General features: G+C 40.8%; 1 protein-coding gene across 1 annotated transcript in view; it reads right to left on the bottom strand.

Annotated features, from left to right (window-relative positions):
- Positions 1–13,374, bottom strand: part of XDH (xanthine dehydrogenase) — a 50,505-nt gene extending 37,131 nt beyond the window's left edge. Inside the window, exons 1-6 of the mRNA XM_010577748.1 lie at positions 13,348–13,374; positions 6,438–6,495; positions 3,915–4,011; positions 2,586–2,694; positions 1,363–1,489; positions 486–547 (exon numbers count right to left, since the gene is read on the bottom strand). Coding sequence (XP_010576050.1) covers positions 486–547; positions 1,363–1,489; positions 2,586–2,694; positions 3,915–3,952 — 336 coding nt within the window. The 5' untranslated portion in view covers positions 3,953–4,011; positions 6,438–6,495; positions 13,348–13,374. The remainder of the gene's footprint in view (positions 1–485; positions 548–1,362; positions 1,490–2,585; positions 2,695–3,914; positions 4,012–6,437; positions 6,496–13,347) is intronic.
- Positions 13,375–14,075: the final 701 nt, after the last annotated feature.

Genomic DNA, 14,075 nt, shown 5'->3' with positions numbered 1-14,075 from the left:
TGCTATACCCTGTTAGAGATGAGACGACCAGAACTGCACAGAGTATTCAAGTGTGGGATAAGCCATGATGCAGAAGTGGCATGGCAGTGTTTTCTGTTTTGCTCTCTATGCCTTGAAGTGTTGTTTTGACTGCCAGTGAGCACTGAGTTGATGCTTCTGTGGAACTGTCTACCACACCTCCAAGATCATCTTCCAGCGTGGTAGCAGGAAGATGATCTTATAGAATCATAGAATCATTTAGGTTGGAAAAGACCTTCAAGGTCATCGAGTCCAACCATCATCCATGCCCACTAAACCATGTTATGGAGTACCTCGTCTACACGCTTTTTGAACACCTAAAGCACGTACAAAGGGGTCAAGAGTTGGAGCTGGGTTGTTGTAGCATGAATATTTCCTTCCTCCCCATTTCATCTCATGGTGTATTTTAGTAACAGAAAGACAGCCAGCCTTCCAGATTTTTTTAAACATTATCTGAATCCACTTACTTTAGCAAATGTCCTGTATCCTTCCAGAATGGGTCTGTACCCTGTACACCGACACAAGTTCCCTGCATTGCCAGAGCAAAAGAATAAAGATTTAGTGTCATTTGGCTGAGAACTTCTGTTCTTTTCGAACATGTTATTGTTTCTCACAAAAGCTTGTCAAATCTAGATAAAGCTAATGAAAAAACTGGGAGGAGGAAAATTTCATTAGTATTCTTGCAACAATCCTACTATCCCTTTTTGTTGAAATTTCAAATTTAAATTAATTTAGAAAAAATTCAATCTGCCTTATTCAGTATTCATTTACCTCAGCTGTGTAAGTCTAATCAGCATACCAACTATCCAGTCTTCCGAGTTACAAACAGGTTGCTTTCTCCTGCATCTGATTTCCTCTCAGATCACTGCCAGAAGCATGGTAATAGCAATAACCCCAGCAATAACAGCAGCGTCTCAGATGATTTAGACAGTTGGATTCTGCCCCACTCCATCATTGTATATTGCTGTCTTGGTCCTTGAGGTTGGCTGGCCCAGGTGCTCCCTGTCACCTCTGCAGGCTCTCATGACAGCAATGAAGAAACAAGGAGATGTGGATGCTTTTATAAGCCCCACAGGGACAGGCCACCTTTTGTTCTCTGTTAAGTTTAGTGGGGTCCTAATCCAAGACTGAAGCCACTTGCCCCTGCTTCAGGACAATGAGACCATTTTTGTTCACTTCATAGCACCTGGCCAGTCTCCTAGCGGAAAAGTTAGTTCTTAACCTCATAACAATAGGCTATCTGTAACGAAATACATTAAACAGAGGTGCACCTCCATCCCATTTGATGAAGCAGATGTAATGAAAGCAGAACAGATTGCATCTCTGCAGGGATATGGGTATTACCTTGGAAAGCATCTTCTATGTCCTCCATTTGGGGCTCGGGTTTGTTCCGAAGCAATGTGTACATGGACATGACAATGCCTGGAGTGCAAAAGCCACATTGGGACCCATGACTTTTTGCTATTCTCTCCTGAGAAAAAGTAACAACAACCATCAGTTCATAATATCAAGGTGAGTTCATTGTTGTGCTTGTTTCTGTAACATCTCTGTCAAAAAAAAACCCCCAACAGTCTCATCAGAGGAGCTAAGACTATCATCAGATGTTCTCTGATGAGATGGTCAATTAATCTGTGAAGCAGACTTCAAAGAAGAGAACACTCTGAAAAGTTTGCATCTAGGCTTTGAACTCCCAGTGTAACTGAAGGCGACTAGAAGCCTCCAATGAGATCAGTTCTTTAGACTTGCCATGCTAGAAAGGTTGGGGCTACCTGTATAGACCCAAGTTTGAATTTCAAAGCTTAGCTATTAGAATCTTCAGGGGACATAGGGAAAAGAAGCAAACAAAGGTCAAACTAGCTGCCACCCATTCATGCGTGTCTAACTTATTTTTCACTTTGTTGTTTACTGTCTCAGATAGATATTGGCACAAGTCCTACCCACTGTACAAACTGAGATGAATCATAGCTTCCCTTAAAGGAGCAGTATCTCTGACGAAGGTGAGACAAGTCTGTTTCCATAAAAAGCGAGTTATAATGCCTTGCTAGAAGAGCAAGGTTTCACATTGCTGTCACTCCTCCCCACCAAGAATATTCTGGGGCTCCAGAAACATTGCTGACCCAAACCTTACTGCACCACTGCAGGGAAGGTTCCTAACTATGCAGGATGAGAAACCAAGGTCATTCATGGAAGGCCATAGAGAGCCAAAACCTAACTCAGATTTCCTGGCTCCAAGTCATTATATAGGCTTTCACCACAACATCGGTCTTCCCAGTTCCTGGGATTTGGTCCAGAACCAGATACAGCCACACAGGCCTAGAAAAAAGGTATTAGCAATTTAGCCAGTATAGCACCAGTTAACTTGTTAGGGCATAACAGAGCTGCAGCACTGACCCGGGAATTTTATTTCATCACTTAGCCACTCCTGCAAGTAAAGACTACTCATGTGGAAAGTCAAACTCCCAGCTTTAACATTATGATGGAGGTTCCAACACCCTGGAATAGAATCAATTAACATAAGAAGAAAACATGGATAGAGGGTTTTTAAGTTACCAATATCAATAGCTCACCTGGGCTGGGTGCAGCCTGGATTTTGTGTTTCCTATGCCTTCAACGGTAGTTACAGCTACATGATGCAGGGCACAGAGAGGGAAGAGGCAAGCATTGGCAGTATGGTGGCTAAAATAATAAATTAAGGTCATTTCATTTGACAGTGCTGCTCAACAAAGGAAAAAGGGAACAGAAGGACTGAAGAGTACTCAGAAACTGTAGTAGTAGACACAATAGGAGAACTTAAATAGATGTGATTACAGGTATTAGTTACAAGCCAAATCCTACAACATCTACTCGGCCAAAGTTCTCATCAACTTCACTTGAAGTTTAAACTGAGTATGCAGCATAGGATTTGACCGAGAAATAACAACTTTAAACAACCTCGTTCCATGTTAAGCTATAGAACCCATGTAAGTAATTTATAGGGGCAGACTACAAATACCAAGATGTTATACAGCTGGCCTAGCCCACTTGCAAAGTTACCTAAGAGCATGGAGTTCTTGGCCTTTTACCTAGGAAACCATTTCTAGATGGTACACATGAGGAAAAAGTCCAGGCTGAAGGTAATATAGAATAACATTGCCAAAATTCTTATAGGAACTAGCTACTTTATTTAATTTCTATCAAGACAGAATAATGACCCTAAAGATATCCTATTCAAGGCCACATTACTAAGCAGAACCACTAAGTTAGATGAACCCAAGTTAAAGTATCTCCAAGCATTATTCCAAATACATCCAAGATTTCAGTGCTTTCCATTCCTCACAGTAAAAATAAACTGGGGCCTGTCCCTCTGCCTCATCCTCTCTCTCCGTTCCCCTTTTTGTTTGATTCCATTGCTTCAGTCTTCAATTAACTAAAGAGAGAGCAGGAGGAAAGTTTATGTCTCAGAAAATAAGAGTCATTCTGAAGGTTACAATAGAAGTAGTGAAAAAGTGAGTATCTGCCGGCATACAGAAACCAGATTATTGTAGTAATACAATAGCAATAAAGATTTTATCACAGTAATCATCATTTGCATCATCACAGCAAAAAGTTACATTACATCGCAAGAAAGGAACATAAAGGTTTTCTGAATTGGGAAGAGGCAGATAGCCTGTGTGCTAGAGTCAGTGAAGATATTTCAGGGCACAATGAATTATCAGCACTGTGCAATGCTGTAGGAAAAGATAGCTTCTTCTGTTAGCCTTCTGAGTTAATGTTCTGAAAGTGAAAAATTATGTTTTGGCAGAAACATACATTATATAACTTTTTTTTTTTTAAGTAGTGCCACATCTGGAATGTCAAGAACCTGGATCTGTCCCCATTTCATTTCTCTGTTGAAGAGTTCAGATTGCAAAGGATACAGGATTTTCTTCCGAAAGGGATCATACTTGGATATCATAACAGTGCAAGCACCACATCCACCTTCTCCACAGCCTAGTTTGGTTCCACATAGGCCCACTGAGAGAACAGGAATCAAGGAAAACATGAAGAGTGTTGGCAGAAGCTTGCTCAAACAGTTGTCAATCAAGGCTTAGCAACAAGTTCTTGCTGGAAACCAAGTACTCATTTTTTCTGCTTAATAACTTAATTTAACATAAGCAAAGTTTCAAATGCTGGCATGTGAGCTTTGAGATCAACACCCAGAGCCCTAATAAGGAGGCAGTTCACATTCCAACAGACTCTTAGAATAAACAAAAAATTTCTGAACTTCAATAGTTCCCACTTTCCATTAGACTCAGAAAAGGATATTACATTAGGGAGACAAAGCACTTGATAATTGCTGAGCTGGATATATCCCTGAGATGCATGGTGACATCTCCTTCAGCACCTCTCACCAGTGGTGGTTGACTTCATCCTATACCTAGTGATTCGTACCACCTAGAAGGCACCCAGGCAGGGCAGTCATGCAGTGCTACAAGTCACACAGTTTAGCACTGACATGGGAGCTGCACTTGAACTGCTCACAAACTACCTGCATCTCAAGAGATATGGTCTGGCTACTCTAGCTTCTCTTTCGGCCCCATTTATGATGACTTCTCCATTGCTAGGCACAAAACCAGCCAAGCACACTCCCCAGTAACCTGGTTCCCATAAAACCACAGGAGGGAGACACTGAGTGCCAGAACTAGCAGAGGTGCACAGAACCACTGCACAGACACTTGGGAACTCACAAAGTGCATGGACTGGCCTAAGTAGATTACTCCACAGGCTGCAGAGCTCATGTCTGTACTTTACAATGAGGCATTACTTCAAATGTTCTGCAAAGGGATTTCAGGAGAGAATTCCTCAAGTCACTTTTGCTTTTGATTCCTTCATTCATTAGAAAGTATTTAGACATTGTTACTCATTGTGAAGAGGTTGGCCAATGCTGAGAGACTTTTGGTGGGAAAAGAATAGCTGCTTTCATTGGCAATGAACACATGCCTGTGCTGAGATACTAACCCTGTGGAAAAGGCCTATTATGCCTGTGTAAAAGCAACAGGCATCAGGATATAGGGAATTCAAATCATCTTTGCCTTCACTGCAAAGATTCTGGAACTGTTTTCATAGAAACATAGAAATCATAGAATCATTTACATGGGAAAAGACCTTTAAGATCATCAAGTCCAACCATAAACCTAACACTGCCAAGTGCACCACTAAACCATGTCCCTAACCACTCTGTCTACTTTTCATACAATCATGTGCCTGCTTCAGCAGAAATACAATTTTTCTATGCCATCCAATGTTTCTCTTGATGACAGTGTTAATCTGGCTTGATAAAACATGTTTCTCAAAGTATTTGTCTGACCCTAACCAGACATCTACAAAATAAGTTCACCAGAATGTTCTGTCAGAAGATCAGAAGGTTTTGAAGAGCTCTGATTATGTCTTTACAAAGCTATTTGCATTAGATATTAACAAGCTTAGACACAAAAGGTCTAGCATGAGTAAGTGCAGACAGGCAGAAGAGTCATGCCACTTATTCTTCCTCTTGAACCTTTTCTACCCAAGGTACAGTCAGACAAAATAAGGCTGTTGATAGTTCTGCTGGAAACCCCAAAGAGGAGTGTGATTTATATCCCCGCACTTCTTTCAGATCCCAGTCAAATAGAACATGGCAGCATGGTGAAGTAAGTATGCATGATTCTTTTTAAGGAATACACCAACACAGATGTGAACAGTTTGGCATATGTACACACCCAGCTGGTCAGACAAAAACTCAGAAAACATGGAATGACACTACCTACTGAACCAGACCTAGTATAGCCAGCCTGGTCATCACAGTAATAACTACCCAGCTCCTGAAGCTAATCTGACTCATGTGTTGACTAGTTTCTAACAGGAGTGAAATGTGACTGCTTTCATCTGCTCATGTAGACATGCCCAAAGTATGTGGTGGGAACCCCTGCCTCTGAGTTTGCATCCCTGGGTCATCTGATAAACAGGCCACAGTATAATCAAGTTATTGGATATTAACTATCCAGTAACATCCAAATTATTGGATGATAAGGCAAGCAGCTCCAGTGGCTCTAACGTTTTGGCCAGAAAATTCTTTACAATTTGTGTGCAACAAACATAAATTTCCTTCAATTTTATTGTCATCTCAATTTTGCTTTCTTTCCATCATATTCAATTTCCTAGCAATTCTGAGAGTTTTCCCTTTAAAGTATTAATAAATGATTTAAAGTTTATTTAAAGTATATTATTTAAAATTTGCTATTGTTTAAGTTTGGAATACCAGCTGTAATCTTTGCCAAGAAATACCACACCATGCAAAGCACTCCCTCTTATACTCTGTGCACAAGCTCTGCCTAGCACTCAAGTGACAGGCAGAAGAGTAAACAATTATGAAATGCTGTAGGCATTTAAAGCCTTCTGCAGTTTCTTCTGACACTGGATACATTTTCTTCGTAGATAGGTTAGCAGAGTTGTTTCTGGGTCCACATCTTTTTCCACCACCTGCAAGAAGGGAAAGGTACTGTTACACAGAATGCTTTACAACACAGACATGTTAGTTGGAAAGAGAAAGCCTTTCTGCAACTTCTTTTCCAAAGCAGGGAGCAGAACCACTGATTAACTTCCCTTACTAGGTTCAGCAGTGTTGGTCGCGTATCCAGACACAACATTTCCTTGAATTTATTGTGACAGAGAAAAGTATATGTGTTACATACCTCAGAGCTTTTCAGCCATGGCACACAGGCAAATCTTGAAAAATGCTTCATCAAAAATTGCAAACAGAATTAGCAGTGAGCAGAGAGAGAAAGAACAGTGGTTTGCACTTGAGTTTTGAATTCCTGACATCTCCCCAAATTGCATCTCATCTTTATTGACCATGCATAACTAACCTCTGTCCCCTCTCCTTCTTACTATTAGAAGACACAAAGAAAATGAGCAGATAAACGGAATGACAGAAACAGCATCAGTAATAGACATTGCAGAGAAAAAAAAAACAACAGTGGAAGCCCTAACATGACCAATACAGGTGCTGCAGGACAGACAGCAAGTACCAATCATCCTGAAGTTTCTCTTTCTTCCCTGCTAACATAAAATCAATCAATATTACATTAGTAGCCATCCTAAACGTAGGAATGTGAAATTCCAGCCAAGGAGAAATTTTCTCTGCACATTTTGAGTCAGCTCCTTCCTATTAGTGAACAACATTATTAGCGGTTATCTATTAGACATAAAATTAGATTTGACTTCAACCTCTGCCTGATGGTCAGAAACCAAAGTTCTGCCCTTGCCTCCAAATGGCAGCAGAGCTTGTCTTCCCCTTTTTCTGTTATTAATAGAATGTCAAGAAACTTTTCCAAATGCACTGCGTGCCAGAACATAATCATGTGTTCTTGGCTCTTACATTGTGCAAGTTCTAAGTACGATAGTTACAGTTTATTTAAATTAATCACTCCCAGTTTGAAGGGCAAATTGAAACAGAGGTCATTTGTGTAAGCCTTTTTTCTTACTGATAAGAAACCTTCACAACCTCTGTACTGCTTCAATTTTATGCCTTTGACATGTGACAAGGTTATTCTAAAACGACAAGGTTCACACCTCCTATTTGAGTCCATGTTTTTAGAACCATCCGATAAAGTTGCTGCTACAAAACGCAACTGGTCATTTTTTATGCATCTCGTTCCTGCATTGGGGATAATCTACAAGGAAACAGAGTTCATTCTTCTAGTTTGGGGATGTCTTATTGTAAATCATGCAGCACTCATATTCTATTCATAAGCTATTCATCAGAGCAGAGTGCTCCTGTTCCCTCACCTTCTGGATGCATAGAAACAAGTAAAAGCATACACTGGCACACTCATGACCAGTTGGTTCAGAGTAAGCACATATATCTCTCTGTGGTAGTTTTGTAAATAGACATGAGCAGATAATTCCAAAAATGCCTATGACCACAAGTGTCCTGTGGACAAAAGGCCTTTCACGGCCATTTCACATGCAAAGACCCTTTCCCAGCAACTCGTACCCTCACTGTCAAGCTGAGTTTCTTCCTCAGGGCTGTGCCAATGGCCATTGCAAACCCTTCCGAAGCAGCTTCCAAGATAGCCAGGCACAGACAAAAAGCTTCAGAATAGTTTTCCAGATGGTTAAATACTATTGAGATTTTTCTATGCTTAGATCAAAGAAAATGTCTCAGGAAGTTTTCTTGAAAGAATCCAAGAAGCACTGCATTATGGACTGAAACCAAGCAATTAAAAGTTTGGCCCAATGGCTGCTTTTCAGGAGGTTAAGGAATAAAACGCAGGCCTCAACCTTCATTCAGCAAAGCATTTAGCCACTCAGCTCTACACACTTTTAGTGAAGTACTTAAGCATGTATTAAGTCCCAAAGTCAAACCTTTGCTCAACTTCATCATAAGTGGCTCTCACTGTGCAGTAGAACCTGTCCTGAACAATCCGCACTCTTATCCTGTTCAAACCAATAGCCCAGGATTCCTACTTCAGTCACTTCAAAACTACTCCACTGTAACTATGTATCTGCTGGCAGACAGAGACTTGGGATCAGGCGGAGATAAGGGGTAAGAGTTTGGAGGACATTCTGGATTAAACCAAACCTCACATGTCAGAGAGCAAGGAGTCGTTTCTTTGCACTCAGATTCCTGGTGGGGGGATGCTTGTTTATGAGTCTCTCTTGCTGGCCACAGAGTAAAAACTTTTTACTATTCCTGCCTTTTGTTCATTGCCATTGATGCTGGTTTTGTCCTCCAACATGTCATTCCTCCGGTGGTTTGTTACAGTCACCTGCTGTGATTTGTTCTTAAAATATTTTAAAACCCTGTGGGTGGGGATAACATCTTCTCTTGTCTGATGCCCAGAACAATATGATTCACAGCTCAATATCTTACCCATCAAAACAATTCTTGCTCACCTCCCCCAGTGTTCTTGTACAGAAGGAAACAGAACTATATCCATTGCCTTCAGTGGGAGTAGGATCAGCCTACCTAGATACTGTAATTAAAGAAATATTTCCTTTTTGCTCAGTTACTGGTTTTTACGTTTGGGGTTTTTTTTTAAACCAAATGTCATATTGCCAGATACATCAGATTGATGGCTACATTTTGACAGATTCAAAACTGTGGATTTTTCTGCATGTGGTAGCTTAAATATTAATCAAATGCAGAAAGAAACTTTGTTGGAAATGTTAGGATGGCACTGACAATCAAATGACTCTCAACAAAATTGCTTTGTACTGCCGTGTTTGTACTACACATTTATTTGTCTACTGATTCTAGGAATCTTAAATACTCAGATCATCTCAGCAGGGAGCCCAACCTGGCCCTACAGTTCTTCAAGCTTTAAGTCCTCCACAGAACAAATTCCTAAGCAGTACTCTGTACTCTTAGAGCCTGTGGGCTGGTCCAGAGAGGTGTTGAGCTCACTTCCCCATGATTTCACATACAAAACTTGGATCTCAACGAATATTTTTTTGCTGTCTTTACCTGCCTTTCACTAACTCAGATAACTTTGCCTTTAAAACATAAAGCATCTTATTTAAATTAGTATTCCCAGAAAGTTAAAGAAAGGATTTTTCCATTTAAAAGAACAGTAGTTGAGCAAGATAAATAGAGGAACAAAAAGGAAAGAAAATAGAAACTTTCCTGGTTTACCAAACAACATGCTAAGCTTTCCATCAGCTAGCATCTTTAAATGAGAAACAGATGCTTTTCTGAATGACAAGCTCCCATTCAGTCACTAGTCCCTAGTCACTCAATTAGTTGCAAGAAGAGAAGGTGAAAGGTTTTAGCCAGACTGCTATGCAGCAAGTCAGACTAGTCAACAGCAAAGGTCCCCTAGGACCTTAAAGTCTGTGAATGTGTATTCCTAAAGTCAGTGAGAGATTTCAAATTCATTTACTAGGGAAAAGGATTAGAACACAGATGAACAAACTGAATATAACCACACAATGTAAATCTGCTATTGGTCATGAGAACATTTTGTTCTGCTTTAAACCAGCACACTGAAAACTTGTAATTCACTGTTTATGTAGGACCCAGAGGGTCCCAAAGCTCAAAAAAATACTGTATTTTGGTTGGTCCCATTTGCAATCAAACATCCACAGGCTTTGGAAGAGGTCTAATGTGGCTTCCAGCATAGACCCCCTCTTAACATTCAGGATAGAAATAGAAACATTGACTCCACGTGTTTGAACTAAAATTACGTGCTACATATGCATGAGACAGACTTGTCAGCTATGGACAACGAAATTGCCACTATTAGCTTTAAATTGTGTGTGTTGTTTTCCATTCTAGTCTAGGCAGACTATCAAGCTAACTTTGTGCTAGCTGTGTGCCAAACTTTATGCCCAGTGAAGTAAACAGGGGCTTAAAATAAACAATCCTGAATGTGAAGTATGCTCAGCTGTTCTGAGGAGACTTTTTCTTAACAACATTGCAGACTGGGCTAATGCAAGAGAGAAGTATTTGCTGCCATGAAAGTCCCCATCTTATCAATCACCTCTTATCACACGGTTTTGTACTATGACAAAATATCAGCAGCCCATTAGCAATGTCAAGCTGTCACGAATTCACACAGCAGTAACTTTTCCCACTGGCCATGCTATCACATTCTTTGCAGCTAATCAACTGAAATATTTAGTCAGGTCTCCAGATGGATGGAGCCATATCCTAACATGCTACCTGCTGTTTCAGCAGCATTGCCCAGGCACTTCCCACCACCCCTTCCATCATGTAACTGCTCATGTGCAGAAATGTCCCAACAAACTCCACATTTGTTGCCACAGATTGGATTGCCCCATGAGTCCAATTATCACTCTTAAACCTGCATTTGGTGGGGGTGTAACTCAAGCCACTTTGGCAGCACACCCAAAAAGGGAATAGAAAAAAAAATATCACTGGAGGGTCTGGGTAGAGCACAATCCAGGAAGCCCTCTCCTCTCTGATCAAGTCGAACCTGCTCCTTTGCTAGCACTGCTGGTTCCATGAGCCAGCAGGGAAGAATGCCAAGACAGCCTTGACACGTGGAATGAGTTGGTACCATTGGTAGTATTAATCGTTCCTTGGTGTGGGGGTTTTTTTAGCCAACAACTGCCAAGATCACACTGTGATAAACACCTTTACACATGCACAAGCACAAGGTCAGCTGTGAGATGTGGCTTTTGTAAACAGGAACTGCAGTTCCATAAAAATTGCTGAAATGCACCAAAGGCAATGCCATTCACAGCATGTTTGTTAGCTCTAGGACATAGCAAGAACAGACAGCAGATACAAAAGGAACTGGTTGTCTTCTGCTGCTAGCCTTCAGGGTCTAGGCTGCGCTTTCTCCCCTTCTCCGCCTCACCCTACATGCATAAAAGAGTCCCACAGAGCCAGTTCTGTGCAGCTTAGTCTCTTCTCTTTTGCTTTGACTAATACACATTTTCATATGTTAGCCAAGAGTCTCCTCCAGGAGAAAGGGCTTTTCTACCAATTTACACAGAGCACCAACCAATGCTGAAGCACCAGTTGTAAACATGTATAGGAATTTGTTTATAAACTCTTCATACCTACCATGAGTGGCATATTGGTTTTGAACCTTAGCTGGTCTGGCACCAGAACTACAATTCTCTTTCATTAGAGCATACCAGAAAAAGAAAACAAGACAGTACACTAGGCCTGTATCAGGGTCTTGATTGCCCAACACGTTTGGGGCAACCTCCTACTGCAAGACTCAAAAAGCTCCCAGTTCACCCTCTAAAAATTGGAGTTCACTAGGGGATCTGAAGTCACTAAAACCTTCACAGATCAAGAAGACAAGTTAATGGTATACCACCTGTGCCCATCATAGCAGAAAATTCATCAGATTAAATTCACAGATCATCCTGTGCCACTGCTTCATGATCTCTATTACCAGACTCAACTAGCTAGTCATGATTAACTTGGAGCTTCAAGTTTTCACCTCCCTCTAGAGACAATGAATGCCTGATATGTCAATTAATGTTGACATACGAACCATAACTGATCTGTGTGAGCAAAGCTTCAGTTGTCATCCTTCTTTAAAAAACCTCAGAACCAGGGCTGGGTTCCACATCGGTATTAGATTCAAGAGAGCTCTTTTACTAACTTATCCATCCTAGATAAACTTCATTCTTCACCTAACTATTGATACTTAGATAAAACAAAACTTTGATATCAAATGCTCTAGTACCTTGGAAAGTTCAAATTCCAATCCAGTTTGGGATCCAAACTCGTAACTAAAGCACCCTAATTGTAGCAACAATCTTATCCACATTTACACTTGATTAAATTAGCACGAAAGATCAACAAAAGCAAAATTGATAGTAATCCTGTGCCAGTCTGTAGGGCAGGGCACAGAGCTTTTTAACTAAAAATATTGTGCGATCCCTCAAGGAATTAAAAAAATAATTCTCTAGCCCAAACTTAGGGCTGCATGTGATTTACCTCTAAGCAGCACACAGGGAAGGTCCACAAACTCTCGGCTCCACAGTACACAGTGGATATGCAAACCTCTCCCCTCCCAAGTTTCCCAGCTGGACGCTGCTTTGGCACAAGTTTCCCTGCCCAAGTACCTAAGCAAGGGGAAAGTGGTGGGGCAAGATTAGTGTTGAGCTGAGCTCAGAAATAGAACTAACTTGGTACTCGTCGTTCAAAAAAAGAGGCAGCCTTGACTTGTTAAAAGCTTTTGTTGCAATGCTAGCCAGGGGAAGTCCAAACTGAGAAAGAGGGCTCTGGAACAAACTGTTCATAGGTGTCCAGCATGTGCAAGGACCACCCCAGCCTCCTGTGAGGCACAGTCACTTCTTAGGTAATTGTCAGCAATTGATCTAGGAAACAGTATCAGCTAATAGGCTTTGATTTTAAAGAGTTTTCTAGCTTCTTAAATGGAAATGGAATTAACATTTTACTTAAATCCCTTTTAAAAATCAAATGTCAGAATTACTTACTGAACATATGAATTATATATGGATGCTTACATTTGAGTTATATTTTCCAGATCTGTTGTAATTACTGAAACTATTTCTAGTAGAAATGCCTGTATAAAATCAGTGCACCTTTACTTAAGAGTAGTTACCTCAGAATTGCAGTAAATTATTGCCAACAAATCTAAAATGTAAAAGGAACATTATATAGTTGTGTTACTCTTTGAATAATTCACAAGGTAAAGTCAAAGAAGAGAAAAAGCCACTTAGCAAAGCAATAAATAGTCCTCACAATTTAATATTTAAAAGTCATGGCAATTGTGCTGGTATTAGAAAACTTCAGAGGAGAAAAAAGATGACTAGAAAAATAAGTAATCAAGCCACAATCCAGGAGCAAGCTGGACAGAAAGCTGGAATCTTCCTTACCTTTTTACCATTCACAAAGAAAACAAGTTCATCCCCTGTCTTGTTTGGAGCCATCCTGCACACCTTCTAAAATTCACTCAAATAGGGCCACAGATAACCCTTCTGAGAGCAGCCCTATACCCCACAGCGAAGTGAGCACCAGTGATACGACAAGTAATACGAGTCTGCCTCAAAAATGTTTGACTTTATTTCTACATCAGTGCCCTGTGAAACCCCATATTATATAAGAGCCAACGAAGAGGCGTGCCAGCTGCGTTTGGTTGGTGCTTCTGCAGCAGTAATGACAGAAAAGGAGCTGGAACGAGCAGAGTGACCCGCCCCCTTTTATATAGCAATAGATCACAATTCAGCTGCATTCCCTTTAGATTATACTGCCAGGCTTGGGGCACTCGGAGTGTGCCACTGCAACGGCTGCCAGGAATTCACAGTATTTTGCAATACAACGCAAACTCGGGGGGGTGGGGGTGGGGGGGTTCTCCCAGCTATCCCTCACCGAATATTGACAAGAAAAATCTGTTTCCCTTGCTCTGTGCATAGCCATCCACCTGGCATTCACCACACAGAGGTCTCTAACGAGAGCACCTGCTTATTTAAAAACTCCTCGATACATGCACATCAGCTAGTAGACTGACTGCAAGATTATTTCACTATCTTTCCTTACAGTTTTAAAGCTATAGTACCCTCCACCTGCAAGGACATAATTTAAACAGATATGTATTTGTTCAGAT

Source organism: Haliaeetus leucocephalus, unplaced genomic scaffold (assembly GCF_000737465.1).
Source record: "Haliaeetus leucocephalus isolate CR32 unplaced genomic scaffold, Haliaeetus_leucocephalus-4.0 Scaffold577, whole genome shotgun sequence".
NCBI classification, from domain to species: Eukaryota; Metazoa; Chordata; class Aves; order Accipitriformes; family Accipitridae; genus Haliaeetus; species Haliaeetus leucocephalus.
This window is presented reverse-complemented; position numbering and strand designations above follow the sequence as displayed.